This window comes from Trichophyton benhamiae, assembly GCF_000151125.1.
Source record: "Trichophyton benhamiae CBS 112371 chromosome Unknown contig01100.0, whole genome shotgun sequence".
Lineage (NCBI taxonomy): Eukaryota > Fungi > Ascomycota > Eurotiomycetes > Onygenales > Arthrodermataceae > Trichophyton > Trichophyton benhamiae.
In genome coordinates this window covers 1-26,191 of record NW_003315071.1, presented here as the reverse complement: position 1 = coordinate 26,191, position 26,191 = coordinate 1, and the positions used below count along the sequence as shown (strand labels likewise).

Below are 26,191 nucleotides of genomic sequence, written 5' to 3'. Positions count from 1 at the left end.
CAGAAAAAAACCCGCCCGTAGTGCCGTTGAGCCAGATCCTGTGGCTTGACTTCCCCGAGATCCGCATCAACAAGCGCGAGTCTATCGAAATGCCCTTTCGCTATGTAAAAGGGCCCGATGGAGCACCAATCATGCCAGATGTAAGAAGGCAGACGCTCTTCTCTTCCTCCCTGACTTAACTCCTTAACTGACCCGGCGAGTCCAAACAATGTAGGGCATGGCAACTCTCATTAAGCAAGACGCAGACAAGGCGATAGGAGACCTGCTTTAACACGTCTTTACTACAGCTATGGAATGTACAGAGTAAAATTGGAACGATAGAGTATATAGGAACTGCCTACGCAGTCAGATCGCCATGCTGCTTTTGCCGTAGCTACTAAGATCGGATTCAGGGGAGACGGCGACATGGAAAGGGGCTGCTTATATAATCCTCCTCGGACCTCGAAACGTCGTTTGACTTCCATCACTTGGACGTACGAAACGTCTTGATGAACATCAGGCTGCGATTTCGTTCAGCCTGTCTATTCTGTCTGCTTCCTCTCAATACAGGTGCTGTACATCTACCGGGCCTCGATCATGCGTCTTTGGGGCTCTAAGACCTACCATACATAAGATGCGTTGCCAATCTCACCAGACGCTGGTCGGTAGCACACGAGCATGCTGGGCCTGGCTACTACTGTTACTCTCGAATCCAGCGGCTGTTCTAGCAAAATGTGCTTCCGATTACTTTGTTCGGTCTCTTCCAGGCCAGCCCGAGGGACCTTTGTTGAAGATGCATGCTGGGTATACATTATCTCTCATACGTTCTTCCCTTTCAATATGACCTGGCGTGTTGTTAATATTTTCATCTCTCTGTACGTACCAGACACATCGAGATCGATCCTGAGCACAAGGGGAACCTATTCTTCTGGCACTATCAAAATCGCCATATAGCGAATCGCCAGAGAACCGTAATATGGCTAAACGGCGGCCCTGGGTGCAGCTCAATGGATGGCGCCTTGATGGAAATTGGCCCTTACAGACTTCAGGATGACCATACCCTGATTTACAACAATGGATCATGGGACGAGTTTGCCAACCTGTTATTCGTGGATCAGCCTGTAGGCACTGGATTCAGTTATGTCAGTACAGACAGCTATGTCCGTGAACTTGGACCCATGGCCGACCAATTTGTCACTTTTCTGGAAAGGTGGTTTAATGTGTTTCCTGAATATGAAAGGGATGATGTATGTGACTTTCTTCCCCTCCCCCCCTAAGTCTATGCTCTTTCTTAGTTGTGAACTGATGAAAAATACTTCAGATTTATATTGCCGGTGAATCGTATGCTGGTCAATACATCCCTTATATTGCCGACGCAATCGTCCGACGTAATGAAAAGCTTTCCGCCAACGGCACTTCCTGGAATGTGCAAGGACTTTTGATTGGGAACGGCTGGATTTCCCCACTTGAGCAATACCGTTCCTATTTGCCATTTTCGTATAAAGAAGGTGTCCTGGACAAGAACTCCGACGGGGCTAAAGCTGCAGAGTCTCAATTATCAAAATGCATGTCTAAACTCAAGGAAGTAGGCAAATTTGGAGTCCACGTGGATGAGTGCGAGCGAGTGTTGGAACTAATTCTGGACACCACGAAAGTTGACGGGAAATGCATTAACATGTATGATGTCAGACTTGAAGATACTCCCGACGCCTGCGGGATGAATTGGCCCCCGGATATTTCTCTCGTTACCTCGTACCTTCGCCGACCAGATGTGGTAAAGGCTTTGAATATCAACGAAGACAAAACCACAGGCTGGCGCGAGTGTTCGCCTGGTGTGGGGAGAAATCTACAGGCTACAGAATCAGTACCATCCGTCCAACTTCTGCCAGGCCTACTCGAACGAGGAATGCCGATAGTGCTGTTTAGTGGTGACAAGGACTTGATTTGTAACCACATAGGTACAGAAGACTTGATACATAACATGACATGGCTGAATGCTACAGGCTTTGAACTTTCTCCAGATGTCTGGGCACCACGCCACAATTGGGAATTTGAGGGAAGTGCAGCTGGCATATACCAACAGGCCAGAAACTTGACATATGTCAAGTTTTACAATGCCAGCCATATGGTCCCATTCGACTTCCCCCGCCGTTCTCGTGATATGCTGGATCGTTTCCTAGGAATTGATATCACCAGCATCGGAGGAGATCCAGCGGACTCCAGGATCGATGGCTTGAAAGGAGCCCCGACGTCTGTCGGTGCTCATCCAAACAGTACCACTGCTGAGGAGAAAGAGAAGGAGAAGATTAAAATTGCTGCTTGGGAAGCCTATTATAAGTCTGGTGAAGTTGCTCTAGTTGTGGTCGCCATTGCTGCGTCTTTATGGGGATTCTTCATTTGGCGATCTAAACGACGGGAGAAAGGATTGGAATACAAGGGTATCTACCCTAATCTTGAGAGCTTTAGCTCCGCTAGCCTTGCCACTTTTAGGGGCAAACGACGTGGAAGAATGGACGTCGAGTCTGCTCCTCGACCTGATGAAGCTGAATTGGAAACTCTGTATAACGCTGCAGAAGGGTCAGATCCTCAGGATGGAGAAGAAAATTTTTCTGACGGCAAAGGAGACAATGAGAAGGCGCAATCACATGCGGGGATGGGCAAATCAAGGTGAATAGACTTATAATAACACGTTACATATCAGTTCATAGATCATTTGTATTTATCTAGCCCCAGTATTAACTGGAATTATTTCTATGTGTATTAATCAATTATAGTATGCTTGTAACCTTGTCACTATTAGACTTTTGCATCACCTATCACCAGTCAATCTAACAAGCATTTCTTTTTCAATGTTCTAGTTTGAGAGGGTATTGTCACACTTTGGAAGTCGAAGTTGAGAAGGCACATCTCATTAAGCAAAGTCAAGAGTTATATATACCGTGTCGGTTAATGAGCAATAGGGCATTGTGGCACTTGCACTTTGCTACTGGACTCATCCGTCAATAACTCCGTCTCCGTCTGAGGCTTGAGTTGCGCTTCTCCTTTCGGGTCAATCTGCCTGAACATGGCCATAGGATCCTGCCATACTTCGATTGACTGGATCTGAAGGTTATCATTCACCCTTGCAACAACCAGTCCCTCAATGTCTATCGCACCGTTGTGTGCCTTAACCATCACGTTCTCGCCCTTGCTTCATTTTCGCAGAGATAGTAAGCCTCCAGTTCACATTCTTCGAGAAGAAGCAATAAGGCAGCAGTAGGCAGTTGAAGGTTAACTCACTCATTGACCGCAGAGTAGTCGTTGGTCATTCTTCCCCAATGCCGCCACTTGAATACCACTACAGGTGGACCGCTATATACCTCCAACACTTCCCATGCAAATGTTGGCATCATCCTTTTGAAAGTCTTGTGGCTCTTTGCGAAATCGGAGTGTTTTGGGTCATAATATGCATTAGAAGGGATAATGGCATTATATGTTCCAACGGCGAGCATATGGTTTGGAGACTGAGCTGGCCCGCCATTCACGGAGAAAGTGTAGCATTCTTGATCAACAGTACGCCAATCAGCAAAATTCGGTTTAAAAGATGCCTCTATTTCCCAGTTCTTTACAAGGTTTTCGACCAAGTTGGGGAGGCTGCCAGCTTCGTGGTTCATTTTTTTCCCTATGGCAACGCGGCGTGTGTTAGATAACTAGGTGTTATTGTTCAAGGAGAAAGTTAAGAGGAGGTATATGATAGATACATGCCTCCCTCGTATTCTTTTCGTGTTTTCGAGTAATCCGGTGCCCGTCCATACCGCCAGCAGATATCATCCTTGAGAACGGCATCGGGGTCCAGAACGTAGTCAGGGAGAGCTGCAGTGTTTTCTTCCGCCACCGGCATTGTCGACGCTGTAGAAAGGAATGTACCAAGGGGCTATGATGTAGTGATATAATCAGCCTGCAACAATGGGGGGTGCATTCAACCGTCAAGGGGCGATGATACGGCATTATTTATAGTTAGTCAAGAGCAGAGAGCAAACTCAGAGGATTCCATTTCACCCGCTTCCCTCGGGTCCTGGGTCCAGCGTAAGGTGGCCATCCAAGGAATAACACACTCAATTATGGACACGGGTAACTGCATCCTTCGCCTATAGCAGCATGGGTGGTGGTAGTAAGTAGTGTTAGTGGTGCTGGTGGTAGTAGTGGGGAGTCGAAAGCCACCCCAAGGAAACGTGAGACTCGGCTGGGTTGCATATGCCTGGGATATGCCTAGGATATGCCCTGGAGATAAAGAGAGGCCCGCCTGCTCTGCGGCGCTGAGATAACTACTTACAAGCCCGTTGTGATGCTCGCCCCATATGCAAGTAATGGAACGGAACCCGTGGTCGTCATGGTTCGGGTCCCTGACCATCACACATGAAATAAGCCGCCCGCTAACTAGTTAGTTAGCTGCCTCGTCGGTTCGCGTGGTGACTAGCGTTTGTCCCGGAAGGTGTCAAAGTAGTTTCCGTCCCATGTGTCAGACCCTCAAAGGGGGGCGGGCGAGAGATAAGGGAGCGGGAAAACTGCCCGTAAGTAGTTAATTGGTACGGAGTATTCGGGAGGAAGGTCGTTCCATGACTTGCATGCTTGCTAGTTAACTAACTTGTTAGCGACTGGGGCGGGCTGACTTTGCCTTTTCTTTAAATTACGAGAGCGCGGATTGGCCAGATCCCAGCTGTTTGAAGCCATGGCTGCAAGTGGGCTCCAGAAAAGAACCACATGTCGATGATGCTGGCTCCGTATGTAATATAATTAAATTAACTGGGCCCCCAAGGGTCCAGAAGCCACGGCCTTTGTGAAGCGCGGCTCGGGGACATGGAAATCAAGGGTCTGGCTAGGGTCGCTGCGAGGAAGGATTTTGGTCTGTTAACTAGTTGGTTGGTTAGCTGTCTACGACGAGTCTGAAGGAGCAAGTTGGAAGATAGCTAGCTAGTTAGCTACAGTAGAGAGGCAAAAAGCCGAGCCGGCGTCAAGCTGGCAGTTAACGACATTGTGTGACATTAATAACTAACCAACCGCCCAACTAGTTAGTGGTAGTTAACTACGGGTTTAACCAGCTGCTATAGTCAACAGTAACTCAATATATTTGATTTCCCGCCATTCCTCAGGACTTCTGCTTGGCAGGAGCCGGACCACCAGTAGTTGGTAGGCCCATAAAGATCTTGAACGAATCGTATCTACATGCGAAACGCCATTAGCATCAGGATGTCAGGGGGGTCGAGGGAGTGGGGGGGAGCGAAGTTCTTACATCATCCATTGAAGCCCAGTCTGGCGTCGATATCGAGAACAGAGTGCGTTAGCAAAATACCCAAACGCCAGTTAGTGCTTGTTTCAAGCAGAGAAGGTACATACCAGGGTTCCGACCATCACAATCCTCACGGGGAGGCCATTCCACAGGCCGACGAAGCCAATCTGCTTATATATGCGTCCTATGGCGGCTCCAAAGCCTTCTCCAGGCAAACGGTTGGCATTGAGCTTGCTCACCATCACATCTGCGGGATGGGATACGGCTGCGCACAGAATACCAGCCACATATCCTCCAGCAAATGCCACCGCTGTCTGGGCTCCCTTATTATAGTCTGATTTTTGGCCAGGGAGATAGTTGTATATCATCTCAACAACCTTCTCGAATGAGGCAAATTTCATCATGGTGTATGGTATCTGTCGACCCCAGAGCGGATACAGTCCTTTATAAAGACTATACTCGACGCATTAGTCGAATTATATTCTTGGGAGCTGTTGGCATTCTAAGTCTTACCCAGCTACGCCCTCTTTCGCGGTAACGTGCGAAATGGCAGTGAATGTCCCTCTTGCAAACGGGGGGATGGTAGTCTGCATTCGCACCTTTACCGCTTCGAATGGACAAAGAGCAACGTCAGCAATGAATTCTGCAGATGCACTTGCGGCAAGATAGACTGGTGTCCTCCAGCGGCTAGAAATGTCCTCTCCCAGTAGGTCAGAGTAGTATTTCTTGAAAAATTCATACCCTCCGTATTTGAACGCTCCCTGGGCCTAAAACGTTGGGTTAGAGCTTGGAACTGCTGCAACACAATTTGTCCTTTCATGTCAATCAACATACCGAGTATCCAAAGAAAGTTGGACTCCATCCAGTGAAAATCCCTCGAATACCTTCGGCGCGGCCAATTTTGCCCCATGCATCAATAATGCCTTTATACATTGTTGGGTCCACCTGCAGCCGACATTTTGCTAGATCTAGCGGGGTCACGGCTGCATGAGTTAGTCCCTAGAGTATACATTCTCCGTAAGCACTCCATCATGGCGATTGGGCTGATGCTTCATAAGAGATATAAAGAGGGGAATAAAGAGAGAAAATAACACAAGGCTTAGTGGTTCGTGGTGTTTAATAGGTTGTGGACAAACGTGGACCATAAGGTGTATCAAGATCATTCCACATACACAAGCAAGTATGCCTCCTGTTATACAAGACGCATAATACTTTCCAGAGTATAGCTCGATTTTCCCAGCCGGGCCGGTTCCTTTGGAGCCCATACTACCAACTTCTTGGGGGGACCTAGTATTCCTTTTGACATCCTCGGCAACACTCCATGCTGGAAAGGGTGTTCTTTTAAGAGAGCCAGTTGCTCCAGGGTATACCCCGCATTTCGAATAGGGATCCTGTACAGAAGCTTCACCACTAAACAAGCTACCTGGGAATATCGAAGACATCGTATGGCAATTACTAGACTGCTAGCACTGGAGCCATGTTGTGGTTAACAGTTGCGTGTAATAGCATAATAAGCTATGATGACATGTTGAGGTTCAGCTCACCCTAAGCATAGACAATTAAAACACGTATGCGGAGGGAGGTAGCGGATGCGATTGACTCCAGCCTCTGCACAAAAAGCAGTCAGACGTAACCTTTCTTCTCCAACAATACTCATCGAGATATTTACCTTAACCTGTGTAAGGCTAGCCTGGCAATATCGTACAGATCCGGGCCAATCTAAGAGTAAGGTGGTAGTTCTTTTTTGTATTCCTGCTTGTCCGGAAGGGGCGGAAAGCAGTATAATATGTATCACTCCAACACCACCCGAATGCGATGACGTAGTGTGCACAACAGCCCAAGGTGGCTCGGGGATAAGTAATAAGCTTTACTTAAACCCGGGAACATCAAACTTTAAAAACTTACTAATCTGCCTAACCTAAAAGGATGATCACGTGCATATTGCTTGCTGCCAATTTCAACATCACCAAAGCCGCTGTGTCGCGCTAGTAGTTAAATTGTCAATCCCTCAAAGCTCACACGCGAATCAAAAAACCAACATTCTGTGGCCGCTGGGTTCTCATACCATCAGGTCTTCCTTCAAATACAGCTACCGATATTTGGCCTATATTTCTTGACGTATGCTGGCTTTAGACGGATAGTTATGACTTCCTACGTCTCTGCGAGCCAAGCGTACGAACGCGAGAGGACCCCTACCACTGATACCTATTCTAATCCTTCCTCGAGTGGATGGTCCGAGAGATATAGAGGGGTATGTATCGCCCTTGATTTCGGTGGATTCAATATTATACCCTCACTCGCAACAACATTATCTTTACATACTTCCATGTTCTACTACCCAACTTGTTGCTGATACTAGCCACAATATTGTAGGCTACTGTTGAAGACTTGGACCCACCGGCTGCTCTCTCTACGTCTCCTCATGATCTCATTTCATCTGCGCTGCTTTCGGCATATGAGCGCGATTACACCCACTTGACTGTGATATCATCAGATTCTCGCTCTCTTCTTGGTTATCTCTCTATTCCGCGGCTTAAGTCACTCTTAAAATCGGGAGTAGTATCCGAGTCCGACCCAGTTGAGAAGGCTATGCTGAAGTTTCGGCGGAAAGGCCATGTTTACCAAGTTATAACTATGGATACGCCTCTTGAAGAGCTAGAAAGGTTCTTTGACGGGAAGCTACATCCTGCTGAACCTGGTAAAGAGGCACAAAGACAGGATTTTGCAGTAGTTACTGATGCTAGTCGCAAATTTGTTCTCGGAGTTGCCACCAGAGAGGATTTGGAGCAGTTTGTTAAACGGCGGCCTACCTAACTAGGAGCCTAGTATTAAGTAAATAATTATACCTTTGTCAAGTTATTACGTCCTGATATGCTTGTAGAAATAGTCTGTGCTTCTGAGTATCGTACATGTCCACGGTTCGCTTGATTAGGCAGATATATGTTAAATGCATAACTGGGAGAGAATTGGAATGCCCTACCGGGCTTGCTTCAGCCTCCTTGTGGATTCAGCCGCAAGTAGGGCGCTTAATGCGCCTATGAATAAACGTAATCTGGAGGCATTGGGGTTGCCAGTATTTACGTCTATAGTGTTTGGTGAAAACTGGTCTTTCACTGAAGCAGCCTGCGTCACCCGTGGGACTTCGAGTTTGGGCTCGAATGCTCTAAAGATTACCCAGCTAATGAGCATGCTAAATAACTGGGGAAGGGTGGTATATACGTTTAGGATCCCAAGATATATTCCAGCCAATTCCCCAGTTGACATATTGGCATTTGGCACTTCACCACCCTGATCTTCACTATCACTGCCATCTTCGCCGTGATTTAACATCAACACGCCGTCATCTAGTTCTATATCTGAGGGAGCATGGTCTCTGGGTGAAGAGCTGTAGGAACCTTGCCGACGAGAGTAAGTTGCTGATGTTATCATGGTAACGGTTGGGTCCCTCGGTATCACTGGGATGCAAAGACGATTAACTTCTTCGCCAATGAATGCAAATGGCGCCCAACATGTAATCGTCCAGGGAATGCCGCAAAGTGCCACTAAAAACGTTGCAAATCCAGTTGATCCCGTTAGCGGGGATAATACCATTGTACCTGCGAATACAATGTGTGAAATCATCCAAACAGTTCCAAGATCCGGATACGAGAGGTGTATTCTCTTAAAATTTCCCCCGATAGCAAACGTGATTGTAGGGCTGAAAGAGCTTTTCAGACTCTCCGAGGAGCAAAGCAAAGGCAACAGAACGGATGCGAACAAGGCCACCAAAGAAAAAATCACAAGGGCTAAGCTACCCAACCGGCTAAAGTCGGTCAGTACATCTTGTGGTCTTGGGATATCCGATTTAGAAGCCTCTTGATACAATGTAATTTCTCCAATCCAAATCGAGCAATAGAACAGGAATGGAAACCACCCTTACAATTTGAATTAGCGCACACAGCAGAATATTTCCAAGATTAAGTTGAAGAAACCTTACCAATCCATGCCCAAAACTGAGTCCAACATATTGCTTTAATGCGCGGTGGCAGTGAAATAAATGTTTGGAATAAGCGGTAGAGTATGTTTGCTGCTGTAAGTTGACTTGTACCGCCTCTATTAATACGATCATCAGTTACTTGCTTCAAGAAAGGAAGGTTCATTGCCATATGAAGCATACCTAGCTGTAATGAGCACTCTCTCCCTTACGGCATATGCAGTTATGAGGGTGGAAAATAGTAGCAGTGCCGAGGCCATTGCCATAATATGCTTGAACTGGGTATCTCTCAAATAAGGTCCAAAGACTCTTGGAGTTTCAATTACTCCGATGATATTACCGATTAGGTGACCAGCAGCCATCATCCTGCTGGCTTTTATAATTAGAAACGGCATGAGAACTATGGGAGAGGACGGACTTACCCCAAGCGAAGCCGAGCTGCTGCTGTGGGATGGGCAAGGTATCAATAATCAAGCTACGGCAACAGTTACACACTGAGTAATAATTAGAAGCTAGTAAGTTACCAAAGAGTTACGGAGGGGTGGTAAACACATGCCAGTATTAACTGAAAAATCAATTACCAGTATACCGAAAACAGCCACAGCAATTATAAAGTTGTGTTTCTAGAAATGAGTTAGTATGAATATGTAAATGGGGTGCCAATCAGATGGGGAGCTTAACGGTTTTCTCATCTGCAATAAAGAGTCCAGCAAGTTCTGTCGACCAACCGAGTAAAAGGAAGCATATACTTATAACGGCTGACCCACAGACAATAAAAGGTCGCCGTCGCCCCCATTTGCATTTTGAATGGTCTGAAAGTGCCCCAATCAATGGTTGCATCAATCCTAATGAAGGACTGACCATCCATACCAGAGAGACACTTGATCTCGCGACTCCGAGCTTTAAAAGATACGGAGTGAAATCTGCCCTCCCAAACAATTCAGCTAATAGTTAGAGTGATTTGGAAATAGTGAACAAAGGGCTTAAATTACATGACATCTTAATGCTCCACGTAAACCTAGAAAGCGACCGAGGTGTAAACAAAGGGGTTAGCCAGTGTACGGAGGACAGCTTGAATTGGTGATATTTAACAGAGCTCCACTTTCTAGAGGAGTTTAAATCCCTGCAATATGGGGATATTACCAGTGGAAGAGGATTCAACAGGGTAACATACTGCAATCCAGCCAGACCAGCAGTTAGCATTGCCATACGAACTGCTTCCGTTCTGCCCTTGATCGAGGGACTGCCTATCCATGACGCCGCACGTCCCATTTTATCTTCAGCTGTGCCAAACTAGTCAGAGAGGCCCGAGATTGACAAGAACAAAAGAGGCATAAGATCCAGTAACCCCCTGGTTACTTTACTAATTTATTATCATTGTCGGGGCAGGCAGGTTAAATAAAAAAGGGAGTTTCTAGTGAAGAACTTAGCTTACTAACTAGTTAACTAGTTGTTGATTACATAATAACGGTTTTCTTGAACATATGGGGAATCAGAAATAGAATTACCATTAGATATATTCTAACAAAGTCAGGTATATTCACAACAATGACGCAGAAACAAGACGTCGAGAATATTAATATATCTACAAATATAAAAGAAAATATAACAGAAGGGTACATTATCATCGCTGTCTGAATGGAATATGCTGAATATCCGAGGCAAAATGTCTATACATGTCAAAAAAAAGGTACCGCCAACAAATGCATATTTACAATTTAAAACCAAATTAGCTGAAAGCAACGTCATCAGGGGTGTCATGGAAATAGTGTATGGCCTGGTTCTGCTCCCCTTACTGGGGTTTTCTTGACTCACTGCCAGGCCATTCTGTCTGCCTCTCTTCAGGTTTCTTGGCAGCAGCAATGCGCGCCAGTCGAGCGCGCTCCTGCTCCTCGAGTCCCGTTTTGGTCACTTCATGATTCTGGTTTAAAGCCTTTTCCCGGACAAAGAAGCTGAAAATGCACCCAATTGCACTAAGAGCGGTGTAGAACAACCAAGCCCGTTTGAGTGCAGTGGTATATTCATTCAGCACGATATCCTTCTGAGACTGAGTCAGCTGATGGATTAAATCAATATTCGCTCCAGCAATGCTCCCAAGGAATTTAGGAGCCAGTTCTGGGCCCAAAACTTCAGTAAGATATGCTTCTTTGCCATTGATGATGTTCTGGTACACCACACTGCCAAGAACAATGGACGATGATGTAGCGAGCTGGCGCATGAAACCAAACGTCGAGGTGGCTCCGGATACATCTCCGGGCGGCATGTTGTTCTGGATGGCAATCAGAGGGGCCTGAAAGTTGGGACCAATACCAATGCCGGAGATAAGCTGGTATATAATAAGTCGAGGCCAGGACGTGTATGACTGGAAATCCAAAAATAGACCATATCCCAAAGTCGTTATCAACATGCTGATACGCATAATCCAGACATATTTGCCCGTGTTTCGGATGAACATCCCGGTCAGCATGGCAACAACTGAGAGCCCCATTACTTGTGGTAAGATATAGACTCCACTCAGTGTTGGGCCGACACCGAGAACAATCTGGAAGTAAATGGGAAGGAAGTATGCGCCGGAGATGAACAAAGACGCATGGACCCAGTTAACTCCCAAGATAAGGATGTTGTTTATACCATCGAAAACAGCAGGGGGCATGATTGGATATTTCGCATAATACCTCTCAACCACGCCGAATATTCCCAAAATAACAATACCACCGATAATTAGTCCGATGGTTGTCGGAGAATTCCATGGGAAGCTGACGCCACCAAACTCCAGGCCGAAGAGTAACATGACTGTTCCTCCAACAATAGTGACGGTTCCAAGCCAGTCAATAACACGCAGTCCGGCGAGGAGAGGTGTTTTTGGAGACTCTATTTTCAGAAAAAAGAAGAGAATCACGAAACATATGCCGCCAACAGGTACTAATAATCCAAGTTGATATGTTAGTATATTATGCAAATAGAGGCATATGCCAATACACTTTTTATCATTTGGGTAATCTGGTGGCTATAACACTTACAGTTAATGTAGAAACACCAGCGCCAGGAAGTATTTTGAGTTAGAAGTCCACCTATCACTGGTCCAAGTGCCCCAGCAACAGCCCATGTAGCTCCGAAGAGAGCATAGTAAACAGGACGCTCTCTATAAGTTGCATCGTGTTAGTAAAAATCTATGCTTGTGACTGTCGGAGCCAGGGGAACATATACCTCGCGCTAAACAGATCACTAACACAGATTTGTCCTAAAATGATCAAGCCACCTCCTCCAATTCCCTGAATACCTCTTCCGACTAGGAAAATGGCCAGTCCTGGTGCGATTCCGCAGAGTAAACTTCCAACAAGGAATAGGACATTGGCCGCTAGGATGAGGACTTTGCGACCCCAGATGTCACTAAGCTTTCCCCACAGAGGGACGCATGAGGCGTTGGCTAAAAGGTAAGATGAGGCCATCCATGTGTAACCGCTCTCATTGGCATTAAACACCTTTGAAATTGTAGGAAGAGAGGTAGAGATAATTGTCTGCAGAGAGCATTAGAAAATTTATTGAGTATGAATCATGGATGGGAGAAACGATGGATAAACTAACCATATCGAGGGCAGCAAGAAACAAGGCCAGCTATATCAATGCATCAAGGCTAAGTTAGAAATGATCCAATTTGCACCTACTTTCCTTAGTCCTTTTCTCTTGGGAGTCTTACACATAAAGCTGTCATGATGATGACGATCTCCTGCCTGCTCATCTTGCTTGGAGGGGCTTCAGGTGGAGGCTCTGCCTTTTCTGCATCGCCATTCTCGTACGGGGGAGGGACAATGGTATCTTGGCTGCCATTGCGTGATGCCGAGAGGGTTGGTAGTGGAGGTACTGGATCTACATCAGGGTATTTGAAGTACGATAGTCGTTTGTTCGGGTCCGCGTATGGGAACACATCGCTTTCTGGGTTGAATGGGAAATCCGGAAAAGTGAAGCTCATCGGCCGTTGAGGTCTGGGTCCCATGCTGACCGGCCGGAGGGCCCGTCTCCCACTTCCATCGGCCACTCGAGTCATGGTGAAATGAATTCTGGTTTTGGGGGAACGGTTGTGGTGAGTATAGCCGTCCAAGAAGGGCGGAATAAGGCACTGGAATGGGAAGGCGCTGCGTGATTAAATTGCGTGTGTGTATATATATATATATGTGTGTGTGTGTGTGTGTGCGCGCGCGTGTTAAGGTCTCTGGCCTGCAGTGAATTCAGTAGAACGGAAAGAAGTAAAGCAACGCCCGTCTTTCGTGAATGGCAAATGGCCAGGTTGAGCACCAGGCACTGGTATGTAGTTGTTTGTTTGGACAGAGCTTGGTTCCGGCCCTAGAGAAGCTAGCTAGCGAGAGAGAGAGAAAGAAGGGAATTCTAAGGAGGATGATGCAACATGGCGCCTCTTATATATATCGATATATAGTCAAGACGGTATGATAAGGATAGAAAGCATGAGATAATCACGTTTTGCTGCAGCGTAAGAAACACAGGCGTCTCGACGGAGCATTTTGTAAACCAAGCAAAACTTCTCTGCAGTGCTTTTGGCGAAACAGGGGAGAGGGAGAGCAAAAGACAAGCTAGCTGAGAAAGCTACTTGACGCGAAGGACAAGGACGCTCCTCCAAGGAAGGAGGCTTTTCCCTCTCGTGCTAGGCGCCTGAGGAAACCTATGCAGAAGCCTCGAAGATATCTCGTTCTTTTCCAAGCATCTCTCGTCGAGCTGACATGCTCTGTCCCCATAATTAGATATCTAAACAAACATCTCGTCTTATTTCCGTGGGCTTCACGGGTAATGAAGAAAGCTGTCTCTCGTGGTAGTAACTAAGTACCTGAGTCAAGTACCTAGCCAACTAGAGGCTCTACGCAATCACGAGGAGGGTGTCCCAGACACCTCCGTTCAATACGAGCAGACTGCTTTCAGCAAAGCTCAAGGAGGGTATCTTCCGCCGAGGAGGGTAAAAAAAAAAAGGAAGAAGAGAGAAAAGAAGCAAAAGTGGATGGACAGCTTGTTGGTTAGTCTCGCAAGGGAGGCTTGTGGTGTTGTCTGTGGTTGGGCCGGCGGACGGACAAGACGAGAGAAACGGAGCCTTTTCTGCAGCGCGCAGAGGCTGGCCATCGATATCAGCCCTACTGCCACGGATGTTAAATAACTAATTAATGGCTAGACCGCAGAGATGAATTCTTCCCCTGCTCTTCGATTGCGACGGCTGAGCAGCGGTGGAGTTCGCAGCTCGTTCACGTCTGGCTGGTCGCTCAATATTTCCACTTCTTCAGGGCCAGCTAACTAACTAGTTAGTGAGCTCGGTTCGTATTTCTCCCGCCAGCGGCATCCCATCCGCGAGAGAGCGTGGGCATCCGCATCCGCATCCCATAGCGATCCCTTGCATTGTTCCACGTGGTGTTTCGGCAACTAATCGTCTCTCCCACGGGCAGAGAGAGAGAGAGAGAGAGAGAGAGTGTGTGTGTGTGTGTGTGTGCGAGCGATGGCGCAAGCCTGGCACTGGCAGAGGCCGCCGCATAGTTAACTAGTTAACCAACCAACTTGCTCCGTATGGATAACTAGTTAACTAGTCTTCGATGTCGAGCATGTTCCCTTTGCCTTACGAGAGAGCCAAAACTCCGCCCTTATATAGATATTCATTTGGTTGGCTGGCGGGTGTCTGGAATGAGCATCAACTAACTAGTCAGTAGTAATAAGAATGCCTGCAAGTTAGCCAGGTGAGTGCCGTCGTCAACTATCATCTCATCCTGGTAACTAGCTGGCTCTGTAACCACGCAAGGAGTCACTAGTTATCGTCCTCCAGAAAACGAGCTGCCAGGCCACCGGCTCGCAAACGGGTTCGTGGGCTGCAGGGAAGTGTAGGTCCACATACATACATACATCCATACAACACCAGCAGCTCTGTCGCTCCTCCAAGGATGTCGAGTAACTCCCTTCCAGGGCCAGGGCCAGCGCCAGGGTCTGTCTGGTCAGTCTGTTCCAGCACATCCCACAGGTAGCCACCAGCAATGCTTCCTCTGCCTCCGTCGCCGAGCAAAACGCCGGCCATGGTCAACTCGCGTAGTTATTGCTTCCATTGCTGCGAGTGCTATTCCGTGTTCCGTAGCAGGTTAGTTACTCTGCACGCCTAAAGAGAGAGCAGGACAGTCAGCCATTTGTCTGTTCCATAGCCAACCTGGCAGTGATGCCATATAGTTAGATAGACACGGCAGCAAGCTATCATACCGAGCGCGTTAACTAACTCGCTGGAGGAACGGTGGAGAGAAGATCGGCCGGCAGCTATGTAGTTATATGTAACTAGGCGACAGTCTGTACGTGGATAGACGGCCGGTGAGGTCCAGCGTAGTCCCAGGCGAACGTGGCCGCAGCTATGTCTGTACCTCTATGAGCGAAGAGAGGCCATCAAGTAATTATGTATCTAGTAGCTAGCTGCTTGGTGCATCGATAACTAACTAGCTAGCTAACTAGTTAACTGCCGTCGCCCACGCTGCGTCCGTCCATCTGGTTTCACCCAGCTTGCTCCGCCCGCCGCCGCCGCCGCCGCCGCCGCCGAAACCGTCGACCCAGGTCCCTTCGACCCTCGTCTGCAGCCCTCGCTCGTCCGCCCTGCCAACTCCATCTCCGTCCGTCCCTCTCGCTCGCTCGCTCGCTCGCTCAGGCTGCTCTCCTCCAGCACCGTCCAAGGAACCTCTGCTCTTCGCTCGTCCTGCTGCTGCTGCTGCTGCTCTCGGTGGGGCAGTTCAATTGCTTTTTTGCCCGCTGATCCCGCCGGCTGTTCCAGTCGAGAGAAACCACCCCGCCAGCTCTGCTCAGCCATCCCTCCGTCATCTAACTAGTTAGTTAACTGGTTAACTATCGAGCTCAGCTAGCAAGCTGAACCGCGACAACCACGGCCTCGACACACCATGGCGGGCTCAATGACACACAACGAGACAGCTCCCGGGTAAGTGGGCTCCCCATGATGCACGCCGTTTCGCCGTACAACTGCACATTACCTTGTTTTCTTGTTGTTTGGGCGGCTGCGCTGATGATGACGTCTCTTGCTGTATGTGCGTGTAGTTCGATGGAGCTCAAGGACGACACCGTCATCGTCGTCCTGGGTGCTTCGGGAGACCTGGCAAAGAAGAAGACTGTGAGTATATCTTCGCGTCTTTTGCCGCCAGTGATGATGCCGGTTTGGCGTGGGCTAACAACGGCCGCTTCTCTCTCCAACTAACTAGTTCCCAGCGCTCTTTGGCCTGGTAAGTGGTCTCTCCGTCTCCCTCGGGAACCAGCAGTCACAACTCCAGCCTCAGTTTTCTGACCATACCTCCCTCATCCGCAGTATCGCAACAAGTTCCTGCCCAAGGACATCAAGATCGTCGGATATGCTCGCACCAAGATGGATCATGATGAATATGTCCGACGAATCCGGTCCTATATCAAAGTCCCTACCAAGGAGCTCGAGGAGCAGTTGAATGGGTTCTGCGAGCTCTGCTCCTACATATCTGGGCAGTACGACCAGGATGAATCCTTCATCACCCTTAAAAACCACCTGGAGGAATTAGAAAAGGGCCGAAAGGAGCAAAACAGGGTCTTCTACATGGCCCTGCCGCCAAGCGTGTTCATCACCGTCTCCCAACACCTCAAGAAGAACTGCTACCCAGAAAATGGCATCACGAGGATAATTGTTAGTGGCCTTCTCCCTGAACCTTTTGAGTTAAATAGGATAGTTATGGCTAATTGTCATCACAAATGATGATGATGGTGACATGTTCAGGTCGAGAAGCCGTTTGGAAAAGATCTAGGTAGCTCCCGAGAGCTACAGAGGGCTCTTGAACCCAATTGGCGGGAGGACGAAATATTCCGTATCGATCACTACCTTGGGAAGGAAATGGTGAAAAATATCCTCATTCTACGTTTCGGAAATGAGTTCTTCGGTGCCACCTGGAACCGGCACCACATAGATAACGTCCAGGTATGTTTTATTGTTTCTGCCATTTGAGCTTGAACAGATAGGGGAAAAGAGAGCCTCATTTGCTGACTCTTGCCTACTATGCAGATCACGTTTAAAGAGCCGTTTGGTACTGAAGGCCGTGGCGGCTACTTTGATGAGTTCGGAATTGTCAGAGATGTCATGCAGAACCGTAGGCAAACTGATTATCTATTCCCGCTACAAGCAAGGGGCCGTCCGCTAATTGTATCTTGAGCTAGATCTTCTCCAAGTTCTAACCCTGCTTGCCATGGAGCGTCCGATATCGTTCTCTGCAGAAGACATCCGTGATGAAAAAGTGAGAGTGTTGAGGGGTATCGATGCGATTGAGCCCAAGAACGTCATCATCGGCCAGTATGGAAAGTCTCTAGACGGCACTAAGCCTGCATACAAGGAAGATGAGACTGTCCCCAAGGACTCCAGATGTGCTACCTTTTGTGCAATGGTTGCGTATATCAAGAACGAGCGATGGGACGGGGTTCCCTTTATCCTGAAGGCTGGCAAAGGTTTGTTGCCCGTGTGTATCATCCGCTCTAAATTATGTCTATGCTGACTAGATATTTTTTGCAGCTCTCAACGAACAAAAGACGGAGATTCGCATCCAGTTCCGCGATGTTACCTCCGGTATATTTAAAGATATCCCCAGAAACGAGCTGGTCATTCGTGTCCAGCCCAACGAATCGGTATATATCAAAATGAATTCAAAACTCCCTGGGCTCTCAATGCAGACCGTTGTCACCGAGCTTGATCTCACATACCGTCGACGATTCTCGGACTTGAAGATCCCAGAGGCCTATGAATCCCTCATCCTGGATGCGCTCAAGGGGGATCATTCAAACTTTGTCCGTGATGACGAGCTTGATGCCAGCTGGAGGATCTTTACCCCATTGTTGCACTATCTTGACGACAACAAAGAAATAGTCCCAATGGAGTACCCCTATGGTAAGCAGATATAGCCTCTCTCTTCTATCTGACTTCTCTAACAGTCGTTCTTGTCACACAGGCTCTCGAGGACCTGCTGTCCTCGATGACTTCACCTCATCTTTCGGGTATAAGTTCAGCGATGCTGCAGGCTACCAGTGGCCGCTTACCGCAACACCTAACCGCCTGTGATCGGCTGATGTTACATTCAAATGGCGAACAATCTCTCTATTAGTCTAGTTCCAAGAATTCTTTTACGAAAACCTCCCCATGAATAAAGTGGGTGTATAATGGAAATAAAACTCATGTGCCTATGATATACTACTGAAACAAAAGGGCTATTTGCTGCGCGAGCTACCTAGTTATATAACTCGCTCTCCTGGTAGTATCTCACTGCGTTTTCCATCAGCCCATGGATTTCTTGCCGCTCCGTTAATACGAATTCTGCTCGTGACTTTTAACTATTTATATGCCCTAGACCTTCCGCTATGTCAGTCCTGGGGGCCACTGTTTCGTCTCTTTTATAGCTGATTTATTTCATTTCATTAACTCCCTGGGCAAGCATATCGAGAATATCAAAGTTACAGAATAATGCTTATTATGCTCTCCGGCTTTCTACTTCGTTGGCCAAATTCATGCCAGTCGGGCCAAAAAGGATCAAGTGGAATCTGCATTATGTGGTCAGTAGAGGTTTTGACTCCTATGACCTTTTATCACACAATAAATAGCTCATATATTATTTCGTTTCTCCCTGTTTACGTCTTTCATGGTACGGTTAGTTAACTACCTAACATATGCAATGACCTTTCTCGGGCTTTCCATGTTTCATCCGTTTTTCAATAGTTACATGTAAAATGTTAAAATGTCTGCAAAAAACACCAAGGAATAATGCAAATAAAGCTGCGCAACCCCAAGAATGCTACTACTTCCCCGGCTATCTAAAGTTGTTCGTTTATTCTCGAAGTGGTAAGATTTCTAGACATGGTAGGTTAGTTCTGTAAATATGCGTATATGCGTCCAAAAGAAAGCCCATGAAATGGGACAAATAGCCAGCCGTCATACCTGTCAGGAATTCCTCGAAACTCAATGTTATATATCCATCCCGATCATCGTCGTATCTCTTAAAAACATTAGTCATTCGCTTCAGAGTTATACAAGCCTGGACGAAGAGATCAAAGCTCATTCCATCGGTCCGTCCAGGAACCGAAGTTGTATTCCGCTGGGCCTTGCTTTCGAATGTGTTGAACAAAGTCTGAACAAATGTGTGGCTAAGTTTGTATCCGAACGCCACCAGCGCCTTGCTGAATTCCTGGAAACTGATACGCCCGCTCATATCTTCATCAAACCGGTCAAATAACCCTCTCCATGCAGCTAGAAATCGCCAGAGAGCCACAAACTCGTCGAAACTTACCGCGCCGTTGCCGTCCCGGTCAAACATGCGGATCATCATCGTGACGGTATCACAATTGAACGAGGTGTAGTCCCCATTTACAAGCGCAGAGCCGAGTTCAGATGCACTGAGAGAACCCGAGTTTGATGCGTTGGCTGCACGAAATAGGGGGAACAGGTCGTGTGGCTCGTTAGAAGCGGGTAGAGCCGCCCCTCCCGCACTTGGTGGTAATGGAGTCCGTGGAGGGTATGAGGTGGGAGGCGGCCGATTTTGAGCAGGTTGGATAGGGCGAGGGCCAAAGCCATAGTGCTGGGGTGGCGGGGAGTGAAGACGGTTTGCTATTGACGGGTTTGAATGTTGGTTATAGTACGGATCTACTCGTGGAGGGCCGTTCTGCGATGATGACGCCGAATAGTGCTGTCGCGGGGGCTGGAATGAATGGTTGCCTGAGGGACGGCGCTGTGAGTGTTGCTCTGCGTTGCCCTGGGGTCGCGAGCTGTGAGCAGGGTGTTGAGACTGTGACGGTTGCATTGCACCCAGCATTTGAGCCACCTAAACCGCGCGCAGAGGAGTTGCATTCCACATTAGCAAGGCTCGGTTTCATCCCTCCTCAGGAGGGCCATTTTATTCGGCCAAACAAACCTGTTCAGGCTCAGCGTGTCTAATATCATGGTGACACGCAGTATAGAGGTTAGCCAGCCCGTTTGTCCCTAGGCAGTGACGAGATGGGCGCAAGAGGAACTTACGCTGGCAGAGCATCTGGGTTGTATGCTCCCTTATATGCCATGGCTATCAGTTCCTTAAGGCGTTCATGCGACGGCCTTGTCCTTTTGGCTGTAATGATGTAGCCCCCCACCCGCCAAAGCAGAGAACACCCTTCTGTCCAGGAATCGCGAGGTAGTTATCAGGAAGACAGCAGAGCCTGGAGATGCTTCAACAAGCGACCAAAAGGAGCTGGAGCTGTAAATATCTGAGGGGACGAGGCTGGAGTAGAAGCAAACGAGATCGCAGTTAGAAGAGCAAAAGACTTTGTTGCAGCGGCCGACGTCGAGTCCCCATGTGATCTCTACTGCACCTATCCTCGTCACTGCTGAGAATTTGACCAAATGACTGGCGGGCAACGAGCTAAGATAACTAGTTAGTTAGTCAACGAGAGAACCGCCGCTTATGGCTAGTTAGCTCGTTAGCTAGCTAGAGTTAACCAGCTGGGCGGACTGCTTGATCTCTGGCGACAAGGCAGCGCCCGGCTGTCCTTTGGATCTGTCAGAGCTCTCTCTCTCTCTCTCTCGCCTCAGCCAACTCGTCGATTGGACGGCCGTTTTGCGAGCCCTTGTCTTTTCGCCTGCTTCGCTCTCATCTCCCTTTTGATCTTCGCTGTGGCCCAGTTAACTCGTTAGCTAGTTAACCTGTTAATTAGTCAACTAATTAGCTACATACCTCAACTGCACCGAGGCCACAACCTAGGTACCCGACCTAAGCCAGCTGTGGAAGAACGATGTTCCAACGCCCGGAGCGGCTGAGATGGATACCTAGGTACAGTTCTAGGACAAAAGTATTTTGCTTTTGGGATCGCCACTAATTTTTATATGAGTACCCCTATTCTTATATTAAATATTACATTACTAAATATCGATATTATTATATAAAATTAATAAAATAGGCTCTAAATTAGCTAGAGAAATAGCTAGGATAGTTATCCCCTATTTAATACTATATATACTACCTATCTACCTCGAGTAAAGTATTGATTCTATTATCTATACTCCTTATTAACCTATTAAAATAATCCTAGCCTAATAACTCCTATACTTACTTAATAAGAGCTATAAATTTAATCTTAAGTTCCTCTTTAGGCTCTATATATTTTTTAATATCTAGATTTAGTCTATAAAGAGTTACTTTAAGTCTAATCTAAGTCTATTCGATAGAGTTTATATCTAGTAAATAGGGGGGCTAGTTTATAGTTTAAATTCTATTCTCCTATAACTAATCTATAATCTTTTTAGCTATATATATAGGAGTATTATCTTATATAAATATTATACTTAGTTCCTAAATAGAAGGTAGGTTATCCTTAAGGATATTAAGATAGGAGTTACTAGAGTACCCCCTTATATTTAACTCTAGATTTTAAATTATTATATTAAGATCTTAATAACCCTTACCCTAAATAGTACCCTAAATTATTATTAAGACTCTTTTTAGCTTAATCTTTAGTCTTATATATTTCTTCTTCTATTTTATATTAAGTTTATACTTATAGAAGACCTATAAGTTATCTTTACCTTTTTCTAACTCTATAAAATATTTATTAAACTATATAACCTTAAACTACTCCTCCTAGATATTATCCTTATATTTTAAAGCCTAGGCCTTGCGTAGAGTAGCTACTTCTTCTATTAATTAAGGCCTTTCCCTTACCTTCTAGTGCCTATAGGCTAATTCCTTAATATATTAAGAGAGGGACCTTATAGAGATACTAATTTTAAGAAGTAAATATTCGAACTATAATTTATAAAGAGTAATAAAAGAGTTCTTCTTAATAGTATATAGGATATATTAAATATTAGCTTCTAATAGCTTTCTAGATCTACTAGCTCGTTTAATACTTTCTCCCCTAGTTCTTTCTACTCTTTTCTTTAGAGTATATATAATAGTTTAGGGTAAAATACTAATTACTCGCAAAATATATAAATTTCTCTAATTAGAATTGCTCCTTCTATATATTAGAGCTCTTATATAAGGAGTTAGTTCCTTATTCCTCTATATATTACTATTAATTGGGCGTAGGGGTATACGTGGCATGCTGGAATAGGATGGAGATGGATGGTGTTTACATTGGTGATGCGCGCCGGAACGCGAAATTAAAAATACTTTTGTCATGTGACTGTACATCCATGAGTTGACCAGGTGGCCCCGGGATGGAGCCAACGGCGGGGAGCCGGTTGGCCGATAACTAACGAAGCACCGAGTGCGGGAGAGTCGAGTTTAGGTAGTTAGTGAATCGACGTCGACGCCGCGATGCAAGCCACAATTGTCTGAGGTAGCCTCCCGCCTGTCCCCCCACGGCCATAGCTACTCAGCACGCTTCTGGGAGCTCGCTAACTAAGTTACTTGACTGTCAAAGCCTGCTTGAAAGGCCTTTTTATATAACTAGTTACCCTTTAGTTATTGATCGAGAGGCGGCGACGTTCAGCCGGTGATGGCGTCTACGGAGCGGCAATCGCTGCAATCATGGAAGAGCCACTTCCCGGCCGGAGACCTCTGGGTATTTGGTTACGGGTTCGTCAACGCAGTCAAACGACTTTGCCCTTCCACCGTGCCCTTTAAAGCGACATCCCATACTGATTTATGGCACACCTAGGAGCCTGATATGGAAACCTCCGCCACATTACGGTGTGTCTCTACTGTCCGCCTGTGAGAATGATGGCCCTGCTAATATTTTTGGTTCCTTCAGACCAGCGGGTTGCCGGGTATATCAAGGGCTACGTTCGTCGATTCTGGCAGGTAAGGCTTGCTTGGGAATCAAAGCATCCAAACTTTCAACGATAAAAAAAATGGTTAGGTGTTGAACTGACTGGTACCGGATTGGATCGATAGGCAAGGTGCGGCCACTCCACCCTGTAGTTGGCACAACAAATACCGCCAGCCAGCCGCAGCAATTACTGACAGAGAATGGCTTCACAATTTCAGTACGGATCATCGTGGAACCCCAGAAGCACCGGGTCGTGTAGTCACAGTTATCGAGCGTTCGTTTTGGGAGTCCCTTTCTGATCCGGTCAGTCCGACACCCTTCCCTGATGGTCTTTGATGGATTACGCCTGGAGCGTGGTGTAGCCACTCCAGAAGGCCTAACTATGTATGTGCTGCATGCTAAACGGTTCTCAGCAACAAGATCTTGAACGGACTACCGACGGGTCCCTCGTCTGGGGTGCAGCATACCACATCCCTGCCTCACACGCAGAGGAAGTCAGTGCATACTTGGACGACCGAGAGATAGATGGCTACAGTGTACACTACACTCCCTTTTATCCATGCTCAAGTTCCAAGAATGGTGAAGCCCAGTCTGCTGCTGGCTTGCAGTCGAGAGAATGTCTGGTCTATATTGGGCTCCCGAGCAACACCCAGTTTGTGCGTGAACCAGCACTGCGCAAGCCGGATGCCATAGCAGAAGTGATCTATGCAAGCCGGGGCCAGAGTGGAGAGAACAAGGATTATCTCTATTCGCTTGAGACTGCGCTCGAGGGCCTTGGACTGGGTTCTTCTGATGTTCACGTCACAGACTTGGTGCGGCGCGTGAAGGCCCTGGAACAAAGCGGCTGACAGCCATGCTTATAACTATGCTAAGAGTTTAGATCTGTCTCTCTCTTTTCTTTTTTATATGCATGAGCGTCGCCTGTGGCTCTTATACACTTCTCATACTCTATCTAGTTATAGAAGCGATGTGGGTTTGGTGGGGTCGATAGATCAAATTTATATAACCATGGACACATAACATAAAAAACCAAGGCTTTAACCATACGTTATCTCAACTACACTTATTACCTAAACTCGAGTCTCAGTAATAATCAGCTCATGTCTAGGGCTCCTCCGCCGTTGGATATATTGGATGTGTAAGGTTAGCCGTGACCGACCGAATAGAAGCAATAGTAAGATTTCGGGAGAATTCAGGGGACAACCCTTTTCTTTTCTGTTTTAACTCAGGGGGATCAAAGTAGCAAGCTCATCATACAAAATTAGCGAATTGATTGTAGAAGAGTGGCCAGCCATTCGAAAGCATCTGAAAAAGTGGCGTAACATAAGAAGCAGAATGAAAGGAGCAAGGAAGGTGGTGTGTGTCTTTTTTTTCTTTTTTTGTCTCGTAGTATAAGCCTACTTTTGAGAGATACGGGAGATGTTTTCATAGAAAGGAAAAGGTGTCAGTGCTTGACGTGCAAACAAAGATCAGAAAAGATCCCCCATCTCTGGAGAGCAGTCATAAACTATGGGGGAAAAATTGGTTGGGCAGGGGGGAATTGGGCGATTAAAGGGACTATGGGAAGGAGAAAAGACGTGATGAAAGATGCAGAGACCCTTCTATCCTCGAAAGCAACAGCAAGATAATCTGGTCGAGTAATTTGGGGTTTTTTTTTTTTTCTCCTTTAGAGCGGTATGTAGGTTCCGGTGGTCTGAATGAAATAGATGCTGATTGATCGTTGGGTTGGGTCAGGTTATCTGATACATAACTAGGTATCTGTCTCACTCGTTATTCGTAACATCGTGGCCCTTCTTCGTGAACTATCGTACTTCGCTGTCGAGAATCGGTTGGAAAACTGGATAAATAGAGGGGAAGAAAGAAGAAAATGAAATGGAGGGAAAGAGTGTAAAAAATCGGGGCAGATTCGAGGCAAAAGGCTGGCATCATCCTAGAGCTAGCTGGCAAGCCTGGAGAGCGCGAGAGTTACATTCCTCCGTTGCCTCCCTGGTTCTGGCCATGGTATGTCTGCTGCTGCTGTTGCTGCTGCCCACCCCAGCCTGTAGTAGGAAATTGGCAAGTTAGTAAGAACCCATATACACCAGGCATATACACCAGACCCTATAGGCTGGGAGTCTGGAAGACAAAAGAACTTACCACTTCCTTGGCGAGAATCATAGCCACCGCCTAGATCCCCCAATATTATAAGTTAGTTAAAAACCAGAGTTTCACATGGAAAGCGTATGGTTTTATGTACACCTACCGTAACCACCGCGGTTGTAGCTGCCGCCGCGGTCAGAGTTGTCGAAGCGGTTGTAGCCTCCCTGGCGCTGGCCATAGCCTCCACCGCCGCCAGAAGAGCGTTCAGTCGCCTTGTCGACACGAATGACACGGCCGTCGAACCTGTTGGGGGACAGTGAGCAAAAAGCAAGCCAGTAAAAAAAAAAGGATCAGGTCCTTCTCCTAAGGGGAACAGCGAGCATACTCTTGGTTGTTCATGGCAGTCAGTGCGGCATCAGCCTCACTGTCGCTGGAGAAACGAACAAAGCCAAAGCCGCGGCTGCGGTTGGTATCACGGTCCTTGACAACAATCTGGACATGGGAGATCAGCTATCTACAAAGCATATCCATCCTGTGTCCGGCGACTAGACAGATCAATGGATGGACAAGATAGAATAATAAAGAGAGCAACGAACGGCTTCCTCGATGGTGCCAAACTTCGAAAACCCTTCACGCAGGGTATCGTCAGTTGTATGCCATGCGAGGCCACTGTTCCAAGACGAAGAGAGTAACTATTAGCAGGTGGAGCAAAGGCGAAGAGGTAGACGACGAGAAGGAAACAAAAAAAAAAAAAAAAAAGACAAAGAGACTAAACAAACCCAATGAACAGTTTTGGAGGGGCCATCTTGATCTTTTTGAGGCAGACAGATGGATATCACGAAGAGCAGAGCTGATGGACAGTGAACAGGGCGTTTCTTCCACGAGGAGAAGCTGAGGAAGAAAAAGCTGGAAGGCCGTAAATAGCTTGACGACAGAAAGGGCGCGCAACAGCTGGGTAGAGATGGACAGCCAGAGCAAGACTAGTTGATAGAAGAAATAGAAGAAAGCAGAGGCAGACGAGGAGGAAGTGAGTATAAGTAGAAGTGAAGGATAAAGTGACTATCCGGCTGCCTCCCTTTGCAAAGAACGAATGCAACAAGACAACTCAAGAAAGCTGGTAGAAGGGG

General features: G+C 47.0%; 12 protein-coding genes across 12 annotated transcripts; 5 read left to right on the top strand and 7 right to left on the bottom strand.

The window, feature by feature from the left end:
- Positions 1-657: 657 nt before the first annotated feature.
- On the top strand, positions 658-2,650 carry ARB_03758 (uncharacterized protein; the record flags this gene model as incomplete). The annotated part of the gene is made up of 3 exons (XM_003009973.1): positions 658-854; positions 983-1,226; positions 1,301-2,650. 3 exons carry the CDS (start codon positions 658-660, stop codon positions 2,648-2,650), a joined length of 1,791 nt encoding a protein of 596 aa, XP_003010019.1.
- A 275-nt stretch (positions 2,651-2,925) lies between these two features.
- Positions 2,926-3,632, bottom strand: ARB_03757 (uncharacterized protein; the record flags this gene model as incomplete). Its single annotated transcript, XM_003009972.1, has 2 exons — positions 2,926-3,169; positions 3,259-3,632. The coding sequence occupies 2 exons, from the start codon at positions 3,630-3,632 to the stop codon at positions 2,926-2,928; spliced, it is 618 nt and encodes a 205-aa protein (XP_003010018.1).
- Positions 3,633-3,694: 62 nt separating this feature from the next.
- ARB_03756 (uncharacterized protein) lies at positions 3,695-3,859 on the bottom strand (the record flags this gene model as incomplete). The annotated part of the gene is made up of 1 exon (XM_003009971.1): positions 3,695-3,859. The coding sequence occupies one exon, from the start codon at positions 3,857-3,859 to the stop codon at positions 3,695-3,697; it is 165 nt and encodes a 54-aa protein (XP_003010017.1).
- Positions 3,860-5,331: 1,472 nt separating this feature from the next.
- Positions 5,332-6,687, bottom strand: ARB_03755 (mitochondrial phosphate transporter Pic2, putative; the record flags this gene model as incomplete). Its single annotated transcript, XM_003009970.1, has 4 exons — positions 5,332-5,698; positions 5,759-6,012; positions 6,080-6,244; positions 6,418-6,687. The coding sequence occupies 4 exons, from the start codon at positions 6,685-6,687 to the stop codon at positions 5,332-5,334; spliced, it is 1,056 nt and encodes a 351-aa protein (XP_003010016.1).
- A 701-nt stretch (positions 6,688-7,388) lies between these two features.
- On the top strand, positions 7,389-8,059 carry ARB_03754 (uncharacterized protein; the record flags this gene model as incomplete). The annotated part of the gene is made up of 2 exons (XM_003009969.1): positions 7,389-7,496; positions 7,619-8,059. The coding sequence occupies 2 exons, from the start codon at positions 7,389-7,391 to the stop codon at positions 8,057-8,059; spliced, it is 549 nt and encodes a 182-aa protein (XP_003010015.1).
- A 2,951-nt stretch (positions 8,060-11,010) lies between these two features.
- Positions 11,011-13,263, bottom strand: ARB_03753 (uncharacterized protein; the record flags this gene model as incomplete). The annotated part of the gene is made up of 4 exons (XM_003009968.1): positions 11,011-12,140; positions 12,239-12,360; positions 12,426-12,736; positions 12,916-13,263. 4 exons carry the CDS (start codon positions 13,261-13,263, stop codon positions 11,011-11,013), a joined length of 1,911 nt encoding a protein of 636 aa, XP_003010014.1.
- Positions 13,264-13,487: 224 nt separating this feature from the next.
- ARB_03752 (uncharacterized protein) lies at positions 13,488-14,376 on the top strand (the record flags this gene model as incomplete). The annotated part of the gene is made up of 3 exons (XM_003009967.1): positions 13,488-13,658; positions 13,809-14,043; positions 14,081-14,376. The coding sequence occupies 3 exons, from the start codon at positions 13,488-13,490 to the stop codon at positions 14,374-14,376; spliced, it is 702 nt and encodes a 233-aa protein (XP_003010013.1).
- Positions 14,377-14,902: 526 nt separating this feature from the next.
- ARB_03751 (uncharacterized protein) lies at positions 14,903-15,276 on the bottom strand (the record flags this gene model as incomplete). Its single annotated transcript, XM_003009966.1, has 2 exons — positions 14,903-15,012; positions 15,108-15,276. The coding sequence occupies 2 exons, from the start codon at positions 15,274-15,276 to the stop codon at positions 14,903-14,905; spliced, it is 279 nt and encodes a 92-aa protein (XP_003010012.1).
- A 1,014-nt stretch (positions 15,277-16,290) lies between these two features.
- ARB_03750 (uncharacterized protein) lies at positions 16,291-18,312 on the top strand (the record flags this gene model as incomplete). Its single annotated transcript, XM_003009965.1, has 7 exons — positions 16,291-16,359; positions 16,552-16,896; positions 16,987-17,184; positions 17,269-17,353; positions 17,421-17,705; positions 17,770-18,141; positions 18,203-18,312. 7 exons carry the CDS (start codon positions 16,291-16,293, stop codon positions 18,310-18,312), a joined length of 1,464 nt encoding a protein of 487 aa, XP_003010011.1.
- Positions 18,313-19,072: 760 nt separating this feature from the next.
- ARB_03749 (uncharacterized protein) lies at positions 19,073-20,053 on the bottom strand (the record flags this gene model as incomplete). Its single annotated transcript, XM_003009964.1, has 1 exon — positions 19,073-20,053. The coding sequence occupies one exon, from the start codon at positions 20,051-20,053 to the stop codon at positions 19,073-19,075; it is 981 nt and encodes a 326-aa protein (XP_003010010.1).
- A 3,327-nt stretch (positions 20,054-23,380) lies between these two features.
- Positions 23,381-23,833, top strand: ARB_03748 (uncharacterized protein; the record flags this gene model as incomplete). The annotated part of the gene is made up of 1 exon (XM_003009963.1): positions 23,381-23,833. One exon carries the CDS (start codon positions 23,381-23,383, stop codon positions 23,831-23,833), a length of 453 nt encoding a protein of 150 aa, XP_003010009.1.
- Positions 23,834-24,950: 1,117 nt separating this feature from the next.
- ARB_03747 (uncharacterized protein) lies at positions 24,951-26,123 on the bottom strand (the record flags this gene model as incomplete). Its single annotated transcript, XM_003009962.1, has 6 exons — positions 24,951-25,024; positions 25,122-25,151; positions 25,228-25,367; positions 25,450-25,574; positions 25,661-25,733; positions 25,891-26,123. Coding segments are annotated over 6 exons (675 nt in total), but the record flags the coding sequence as incomplete, so codon positions are not given.
- Positions 26,124-26,191: the final 68 nt, after the last annotated feature.